The 10,285-nt window shown below is 40.2% G+C and overlaps 1 protein-coding gene across 1 annotated transcript; it reads right to left on the reverse strand.

The window, feature by feature from the left end:
• Positions 1-463: 463 nt before the first annotated feature.
• Positions 464-4,003, reverse strand: VGLL1 (vestigial-like family member 1). Its single transcript, XM_010181751.1, has 4 exons — positions 3,793-4,003; positions 2,943-3,362; positions 1,141-1,200; positions 464-504 (listed from the first exon to the last, which is right to left on the reverse strand). The coding sequence occupies exons 1-4, from the start codon at positions 4,001-4,003 to the stop codon at positions 464-466; spliced, it is 732 nt and encodes a 243-aa protein (XP_010180053.1).
• Between the last annotated feature and the right edge of the window lie 6,282 nt (positions 4,004-10,285).

Genomic DNA, 10,285 nt, shown 5'->3' on the forward strand with positions numbered 1-10,285 from the left:
TGAAATGTCTTGCCCATGGTCTAAGACAATTTTAAACAACATGGAGGTAACAAGTCAAGCTGAGAAACTGCAGCACTGAACGTACGCTCTCTGCATCCTTGCACTTATCAGTTATCCATTGCATTGGCAAGAACTGTGCTTCTTATGAAGAGGTGGTAAATGAATAAACACAGAAAGATTAAAAAGTGCTAAGAGTCCTTTTGAGACTGCTACATTAAGTAGACAATATTTCTTCACAACAAACATACTGTCAAGTTTAATACCACAGCTCTTAGAAATTATTTACTGAATAGAAAAAAGATGATTTTTCATTCCCTAAATAGTAAATAGTACATGTATCCTTCCAACTGCAAGAAAAAGCACAGATTAGCTGCAGTTCATTTCTTCTTGATTCACAGTTGCAAATAATAAAAGTTCACAGCAAGAACTTTCTCTTTCAGAATAAAGTAGAAACATCCAGTTGCTAAAAGTACAGATCTCGTCTTCTGTCATGAATCTGAATACCTGAAAGACACAGCAGTATCAGGACAGTCAAACTGCACAGTTCATGCAATCTCTTAAGATGTTGTGCAAATAAAAATTGCACCTTTGGGTCTGACACAAGAATAACCAGAATGACCCATCCAAAGTAGCCCCAAAATATTGCACATCAAAGAGCCAAAATCAGAGTATGACACAGTCACAAGAGACTAGTAAAAGTATGGAAGCGTGAATAATTTTTTAGAACAACTCTCCTAGCAGAGGGTGGGTTTGTTGGTGAAACCTGCAGTAACACTAGCACACAGGTCAGCGGGGAGCTCAGCCTGAAGCTCGGTGCTTGAGATACAGAGCAAGGGGTGTCCTATATTTCTGGGATCTCAAACGTGGAGAGCCAGTGCAAAATAGGCATTGTGAAGTGGCAGGCTGATGTTATAACCACAAAAACTAGAAAAATCATAGATCTCATTTTAATAGAATGTTTTCCCTCTTTGTTAATGTAGGTGTGGGAGATGGTATGTATATCTGGGGAAAAAGAAAGCATTTGACATACCATCTAGAAGCAAGCAAGGAAGTGTCTTTAATTCTGTGTGCGTAAACAAGACAGCTGTCCTTCATAGGTGAGTATTAATTTGTTCCAAACCTGCTGGTTTCATTACTCACCTGCAGTGGCATGGCTTACACTGGGATTTTCTGAGTCTTGGTAAGAGTTTGCTTTCCTCTCTTAAAAAAAAAAAAAAAAAAAAAAAGAAAACTAGAGAAGAGCAGAGATTCAACACAGAGCTAAAAGTAGGCAGTAGTTCCTAAAGAAACCTTGTGCTTTTGCAGCCTAGCCTATAGCACAGGTGCTGGGGAGCCAAGAAACCGGGACTCCCACAGCCAGACTAGATGCACACATCCCAGGGACTTGCCAAAGACTCCCTGTGAACACAGGCCAGTCATTTCTTTTCTATTCTTTTTGCATTGCTTGATAAGCACATGCACAGCGTTACACATGTGGTGTTATGAGGCTCCTTGAATATACAGGGAGGCCCTGTAAACATCCTGAAAGAAAAGACTTTAATCGGCAGTCGTTAGGGAACATCGAGCTGTCCTCTTCAATTTTTTCCCCACTCATTTTCTTTCTGAAATTTTGAGCAAAAGTCAACCTTTGTTAGCACTGCTTCCCTTTTTCAATCCCAAGACTGGTTTCATGAAACATCTGTATTTCTGGAGGAGTCAGTTCCTCAGGCTCCCAAGCCTTGATAGGCTCACATTGCCCCCTTGGGGGAAGAGGGCACCTAACCCTGTTCTTAAATTAAATCCCAGATTTAATTAAAGTCCAGAAAGTGTCTTTAAAGTAATTAGACTGTCATTTAGTAGCTGCAAAATGTCTAGGGTACATGCCTGTGCAACACAAACATACAGTCTCAGCTAAATCTTGTACCATGAGCAGAAAGAATGTCTTCAGCTGAAGACATACACACTCCTCCTTTCCCACACACAGACTTGAACAGGCTTTAGACCCCCTAGCAGGAATAAGTCAGCAAAACATCTACAGTTGCGGTCCTCCTAACAACATATCTTTGGTGTAGCCTCAAATGAGGAACTGTGGACAAGGCTGCCTGTAGATCTAAGTGGTAGTTTTAGCCCACAATCTGCCAAAACTCTACTGATGCGGATTAGAAACTGAGTAACACGCAGGCATTTCACAGCTGGTGATTTTTCAAAACCAAAGACTCAAGATCACTTCTTCACATGCCTGGCCCTTTTTATCTAGGGGAACCAGGTAGGACGCACAGTATTTTTCCAGCAGACTCCCTAAACAATTTCACAACTCCTTTTCTTGGAGGCCAGTGCCAACCTGAGTGTCTGGGTAACGCCCGGGTGCAGCTATGCAGGCTTAGCCTAACAGGGCATCAGCTCTGGCCAGGATGCTTGATCCCAGAGAGCTTCTCAAAGGCAGAAACTAGGCACAAGGGAGCAATTTTACCCAGCAGACCCCAATGCTGTAGGGATGTAAGCTCCTGGGAAATGGACTTCAGGGAGAGAACTCCCTGGTCTTTCTGGGAAGGCCTGCAGTTTCACATCCTGTATTTAGAATAATGCCCAACACAGTAAGATAGGTCACCTGGGGCTCTTACCTGGCCACAATATGGGAGCATCCAGTACACATAGTGCCACCCTACCTGCTACCTGTACACTGGACATCCTGATAGCACTATGGATAACATTTATATTAACTTAAAATATTTCCCTATTGCGAACCAGAAGGTAAAATATTGTGCAAGTGGGCAATGCATATTTTTTATTAAGCCATACTATATTCCAAGTACCACAGCACCCAGCATGGGTTATCTATTGAAAAAAAATTCTACAAGCTGGGCTGAAGATGGCTCCAATTTAAGAACCTTAGGAACAGATGGCATTATGTTGTCTCTTTACATAAGATGCCATCAAAGAATAAAGTGACAGTATTTCCTTACCTCCCCCAGGAGTTGAACTTTGACTTATATTTTGTAACCCAGCAGGTCCAGTCATACAAGCAGAACTTGAGTGTTGCTTCATGGTACATTCTTCCATGGATGCTAGGCACCTTTCCTGTTGCAGAAGACCAAGAAGAGAACCGTATTTCCTGTCAGAAATCGATTCATCTACCCTGTGCAGGTCCGGCAAGGCATGATGATATACCGAACTGGTAAGACTGGGAGTCCCAATCGAAGGGAAGGACCATAAATCTGCAGGTTGAGTTGGATGACTCCGCAGAGTTGATGGCTGGTACTGGCCTGCCATACCAGCAGCAGAAAAATTCAGACCAGAGTTTGACATGCTTGTTGCAGAAGATGACGGATATGGTTTGGAGCAATGTGAAGAGAAATTCCACTGATGGGGAGACATGCTATCTACTTAAAAAGAGAAAGAAAGCATCTGAAGTCTTAGAAGTTCTTATGTTTTTCCAAGGCAAATTCCAGTGGACTTATAGGGGAATGCTATCAGATTGCATATTCATTTTTACAGAAATATATATTCACTTTGGTGCTGCTTAGCCTAAAAATCAATGACAAATTCATGCTAAAGCAAACTAAACCACCACCACCACCATTACTTTCAAATAAATACTACATGTGTTTTCTTACAAGCCACTAGCATAGGCAGGTTTTTGACCAGAGAGTTTGGGAAGCACCCCAGCAAGCACAAGGATTTACCATGGAAGTCCCAGCTAATTAATCCAAGCATGGTTTTCTTGTTTTCTGTTTGTACGCAGTTTCAAATTTATGCACACTGCATCTTAAATTCCTTAGTGAAAGCCAGTCACCCCATCTAACGCCAGCTTACCATTCTTCAGGACAACAGTCTCGCCCTTGTGCTTTGAGCTCAGATCTTGTGGGTTCTTGGCATTGCTTAGAGCTCTAGAAAAATGTTCATCTACCATGCTGTTAATATCCCCTTGGAAATACGTAAATACGACACTCTGAGACCCCCATTCTGTTTTCACAGGTTCTTTGCTTTTACACGGCTTGGGAGAGAGCTTCCTTGTTTCTTCCATTTTCAATAACCAACAGCCCCTGCCAAAAAAAAAAATCCCAAACAGACCAAAGAAATACTGCTCAACCTAAAGTGCACTCAGCGAGCTCATCTTTGTCCTGAAACTGGTAGGGCCAGAACTGTTACTGTTAGATCAGATTCTTTATCTGGGTTTCTGCTTCTTCCACGTGCCTTTTCTTTACTGATTTCCTTATTATGAAATGCTTTAAGTATAAAACAAAAGTTGAAATTTTTCAATCAATACGTACTACTTTTTTTCAGAATTGTGATGGAAGTGCATTTTTCCCAATTAGAAAAATTGAGACAAATTAGTCTTTAGTTCATTCAATTCAGCATCTTTTGGTGGTGCACTCCGAGTTAGATATAACTGTACAATATGCAACCTTAGTAGGGGATATAGCATCTTGACTGCTGCAGAGGGCCTGATGGACACCAGACTTGTATGAGTTACCTGTCAGTGCCATAGCACTGGCTCTATCAAAGAATAAAATGGGCACATCTATTCACCAGCCACCATTTCTTGCCCCTGCCATCATCCATATTTATAACCCAGGGCTTAGGACCTAGCACTGTGCAAACAGACCCTGAGAATGGAAGTGTGCTGGAAGAACTAAAGCACTTAAATATTTCAGAAAATATAGATAATATTTCTAATATTTCAGAAAATATAAATAATTCCAGGGCATTAGCCCTGGAAGAAGCTCAGGGTGGACTTATCAAAATGCTTTGTTCAATTCTGGGGTTTGCATTGTTCAAAAAACATACTAAAAAAGTAAAAAAAAAAAAATCAAGAAAAAAAAATACTAATTGGAGCTTAAAATAACTTTAGATAATGTTTGAAGTACCTTGATCACTGTCAGCATAGACCTCCACAAGGAAAAGACTTCTGAGAGTAATTATTTGCTTCACCTGTTAAAGACACTCAGATTAAATTATGGGAAATTCAAATTATAACAAATTCAAGTAAAAAAAAGGTCTTTTAGAAAACAAAACAAAACAAAACATAGCTTACCTAGGACTGTGGTGGGTCTGCTAGTCACTTAAAACTTCAGTAGCAAGACTGCTAAAACACACACTGTAGCTCAACCAGAAGTTATGGATTTAAGACAGGAATTACTCTAAACTAGTTTGCAGGAAAGTCAACAGAAGACTGTAGGACTCCTTTTTGTTCTTAAAATCTCTGCTGCCAGATATGGTAACATTAGGACAAGGAACGTCACTGCTCACACTGGAGAAGCATCAGTTTTATGCATCTGTGCGGTTTCTGGCCACAGGGGAGCTAGTTCTACAGCCAGAGCTCATATGCTCTGCTGTAATCAAAATCATATTTAGCAGTGCTTAGGCTGTGAGTGCAGTGAGAAGCGCCTGCTGTTTCTGTTCATTTTTCCAGTCTCATTGTCAGCTCAGCAACACCACAGAGCATAACCAATTTACCTTGGTAGCAAAAAGAAGGCTGTTACTTTTCAGAGAGTGTGGCAACCTTTGGTCGTTAGCCAGCTGTATCACACAAAACCTAATGAATCATTAGATTTGTGTTTCTATCCAACTACCCCTGCAATACACAGTGTTGTTTAACCTATTCCAATACATGTATCCAATTTCTTTTCTAATCATAACCCCCTTCAATCCTCAGAAGCTTCCTAATAAACATAGCACTCATCGGTGTCTCAAAGGGTGTTGTGAAGTATCTGCAAAGGCTGCCTCCAAATGGTCTTCCACTCTTTCTTACACATGAAAAGACTGTTCAGGCTGTAAAGTCAAGTATTCAGACATTAAGAAAGATGAGGATTAAGGTTATCCAGCCATAATCCACAGCCCTTTTCAATCTTAAGGCTTCATATACAAACTTCTTGTCCATGTGTATCATCTACCTCTACATTTAGTTTTGCTTGTCACCTCTACCTCCCTCATGTTCTCTATTAATTTCTCTTCCCTTCATGGTCCCTTGCTCAGATAGCCCTAATCATCCACCATCAACTACCAAATTAAGATCAAACTCAAGAGTTCCTCAGTCCTCATTTTTAGATTTCTATTGCTTTGCCCTCCTTGCATCCTTTCCCCAGCTGCTACCTTTGGTTCGCCTAAACACAGTGGGGATGGGTCACATACAGCTCAGCCACCAGTTAGGACATGCAAGGGTCCCTGTAACAGTCATCTGCTTCAGAAGACCATCTTTCAGAACTTTAAAACTGACAAAACTTTCCCAAACCAAGAAAACTTAAACAGAAAAACTTTCTTCCTGACTTCCAGACACCTTCCCAAGGCACATGAGGGGTGCAGGAACTAGCTCAACCCAGCCAAACAACTGAAGGAACTTCAAGCACAGGAAGAGACACCATTTTTTCCCCAGTCTTGTTTTAGAAAGCAAGTCACTGTTTGGGGTAAGAAATGTTCTGGTTCCTCAGCTGGAGGCCAACACTTGCCATGGAAAATTCCAACCCAAGCAGTGAATGCTTGGCAAAGTCATCAGGGACCACATGGCTCAAAAAAGGACATCAGGCCACCTCGATGGAGAGCAGCAAGTGAGCGCTTCCTACACTGCTCCACGACTACACATCAACATACAATTTAAAAAGCATTAGCTCTAGCCCAGAGGTCTATTTTTCCTGTTCCTCACCCAGCGCAAGCGAGCCCTTGGATCTTTGTACCACTTTATTAACATGCTGAACTTGCTCGTGACGTTAATTGTAAGCTCCTTTAGCACTGTTTATTGGTGCGGAGCAGCCGTTACACTTGTAACTAGTGTGTTCACTATTCACACAATGTTAGAAAAATATTAGGTTTTAAAGAAAGGTTATTTTTTCCTCATTTCTCTTAGAAACAGGTTCCCAAAAAGTAGCCATAAGGAAGCTGGACATAAGCTACGTTACATCTCAGTCCTCCCAGTGAGGAATCTAATGTCCCAAGAGCCAGGATTTACATGTGGAGCACTGTGGTCTTCATTACCTGAACTTCCCATTCTCCAGTCTTCCAGCAGAAAGTCTGCAAAAAGAGGCAGAAATCCTTCCAATTTGTGTCTGCCACAGACTGTTGTCAAAGTACAGTAGAAGTGGAGCTCAGGATGAAGTGGACTTGGCTTACCTCGCACTACTCTCAGAATGGGTTAATTATGGCAAAATAGTGCAACTAATTGTCCAAGTTATTTGTCCTTCAGGTGGACAAGGATGCATGCTCAACACAAGCTTAAGAGACAGTCATTGAGTGCTCACCACAAGCGACAATACTTCACACTGTTTTTCATGTTCCCCACCCTTGCTAGTACTATTAGTTTCCCATCACTGCAACATCAGACGGGGAACTCTGTTCTGTATTTCATGCTGCCTAAATGAGTTTTAAAAATAAATAAAAGAAAATAAAAAATTCTGCTTCCCAAGCAATAATTTAAGCAGCAGGCATTCTCTTTCTTCAAGTAACTTTCAAGTAAGGGAACATCTGATTAAGTCAGTGAACATACATCGACACAATGATTGAATTCTCCTACCTTAACTCACTGTCATGAGCGGTGTCACACCAATATTTTTGAGATGTGGGACAGTCATGTTGCGTCCAGGAGCTTAGGATCCTTCCCCCGGGAGGCGATGTGCACTCCACAGTGACTGCAGGAGACAGCCAACGTTCATGAACTCCCTGCACGCTTTCTAGCCTCTAGCTGTGAGTGAATAGGCGTTTCCTTCAGCCGATCTGCGAGGAATGCATGCAATGCACTCCAACAAGTCCACCAGGTTAGGAGGTTTCAGGAATGAGGAAAATAGGACTGTAAGTAGGTTGGTGGGGGTTTTTTTATGACAATGCATACACAATAAAGACAGACAGCATCTGGACTTCGGAAGAGTTTACAGTAAGAAGGTAAACTACTTGTGGCAGCAAATCAAACTTGGCCAGGGTCAGAAAGGACTTTCCTATGTCAGGTTATAGCATATTCGGCATTAAGTGTGCAACTACAAACATCTGCAAGACGGAAAAGATCACCTGTCTCCATCCCAGACAAGCTGGATAACCAATTTTCTCTCTCTTTTTTGCTGGATCTGTTTAAATGACTACAGACATCTTCTGAAAATAAAAATATTCTTGTTTTGTAAGGGCTGTAGCAAGAAACAGGTAGTTTGGTTTAGGTTCTTGGGTTTTTTTTGTTTGTTTGTGGAGTTTTTTTTAAGTAAATTTACCAGCATTTCCAAATTGCAGCCATTCCAGATATGCTGAATCAGGGTCAAATTTGCCAGTCTCAGCTGGAAAAATACACTCAGAAACTGGAGTTACCAAACTGATGAAATGTCTTTTATTCAGTAGTTTAAGAGTTTGTTTACTCACCCAGTCAGAAAGTAGGAGAGCACAATCCAATTTCCTCTGCCTAAATGCATATGAATCCGTCCTCTGCCATGTCCCAGAACAACCTAACTACCAGGCTGAGGGATTTCCTGGGACAGAGCTTAGTCTTTTATTGACGCACTCTGTGCGTAAACACATTTTCATTGAGACAGTCTGCATTCCAGCCATCAGCAGGGGAAGTGCCCTCATCATCTCACTCATTCTTTGATGTCCTTTGCTAAACCATTTAATATAGCAGATAATTTTTCTGCTAAAGCTTTTCAAGACCTCATTGAAGAAGTACTCCTTAGGTTGGCAGTTAAAGCACTCATGAGCTTGTTAGATAGCATCAGTTTCAAGATCCTAGGTGAACAACCCAAAGGACTAATGGGTAAAAGTGGGGTTATCACCCTTGTTGCTTTGTGGTATAGGAATTGAAACAACTGATTTCTAGTGCTTTTTCAGCATTCAAAATATTAAGCTTTGAACAACAAATTTTAGAAGTCTTCATTTCTGAGAAACTGAAATTCCGCTTGTCCTTAAACAAAGAAAACCTCCACAATCTCAACTATAACCGCAGTGTCTGCAGTCATTCCTCCTGCTCCTCTTATCCTCATGCAAGGTCCATTAACATGCCAAGCCAGAATGAAGACTGAGACAAAACTCACAGAGAAGGAATCAACACCACGTCCAACTGTAAACACAGTTCCAGTGACACATCTACTGGAAGCCAGTTGGAAAGCTTTGGCACCTTCACACATATCCTCTACAAACTGAAGTCACTGTGCACCAAATGCTATGGTATCTTTTACTGAGAAAAAAAAGACAAATACATCATCTCAAAACTAATCAGAAAAGACTTGCTTTGTTCACGGGTTTGTTTATTAAAAAGGTAGTATAAAACACAACCCCTTTAAGAAACAAAATTGAAGACAAATCGAGGGATTCTCAGATGCTGTCACAGGTCTAGATATTATTCAAATATGTTTTTTTTTTAAAATGTTGATTTTCTAAAGGATAAATGAAAATGACCGATTTCACTTACTGAAAGAAAATAACCTGTCCAAAAAATTCCAAGTCAACTTACTGAGAAGTTTAATCTAACAATTTACTTTCAAACTACAGAATGAGCAGAACACAATTTGCTGCAAAAGATTTCATAATTCTATAAATGTTTTACAGAACTTTCAAAGCATCCTGACAGTAAGACTTCAAGCCTCGTATAATGAGCACTAAAGTACACACAAATCAAGAGACGTACACGACTTACATAATTAATTTATCATATTGCAGTATGCTTCCTCAAATTCAGAAATAAAAATAAGAATTTAAAATCCAGTTAAAATCTGTAGGTATGTTAGGATTTTATACAGATTTGGTTAAGTTCAAGAACTCAAGGTATGGATATCAATTTTACTGGAAAATTTAAAGGTAAGTTTGGGTTTCTATGAAGCACTCAATACCTTTAAGTTTTCTTAAGTGAATTAAGCTAAGTATTTGTAATTGTAAAGAGATTAACCTTAACTGAACAATGTCTAGGACATGTTTTAGCTAAAATGCACTGCATTTAACATACTAATGATTTTAAGTGAATTCCAACCCTTATACAAAGATTTGGAGTTGTATGAGGGACTGAAATTCAATTAAAAAATTTTAAAAAGTCAGCAGGAGAAACAGATAAACATTTTGATGCAAAATGAAACTAATTCTTTCTTTACAGCTGCATATGAACATCCTAGAACCTGCTACAACTCAGGTGCCCTTTCTTATGGGGCTTTTTTGTCTCCACACTTCTACCTTGGCCATGCTCCTCCAATCATGTAGTCTGTGATGAATACTTGTAACTCTGTACAATTACCTCACCAGAAAGCCACTAAATAGCATTTGATTGTGAAGAAAACGACCAATATATCTTGAAGCTAAGCAAATGACTTTATACTGCATGGTTAAGACAGTGATTATCTATGCTGAATTATGC

This window comes from Mesitornis unicolor, unplaced genomic scaffold, assembly GCF_000695765.1.
Source record: "Mesitornis unicolor isolate BGI_N332 unplaced genomic scaffold, ASM69576v1 scaffold47593, whole genome shotgun sequence".
NCBI lineage: Eukaryota > Metazoa > Chordata > Aves > Mesitornithiformes > Mesitornithidae > Mesitornis > Mesitornis unicolor.

Coding starts and splice junctions, on each gene's coding strand:
- VGLL1 (XM_010181751.1), bottom strand. CDS start 4,003: ATGGAAGAAACAAGGAAGCTCTCTCCCAAGCCGTGTAAAAGCAAAGAA. Junction 3,363..3,792: donor GACTGTTGTCCTGAAGAATG/GTAAGCTGGCGT, acceptor TCTCTTTTTAAG/TAGATAGCATGTCTCCCCAT. Junction 505..1,140: donor TGTAAGCCATGCCACTGCAG/GTGAGTAATGAA, acceptor TGTGTCTTTCAG/GTATTCAGATTCATGACAGA.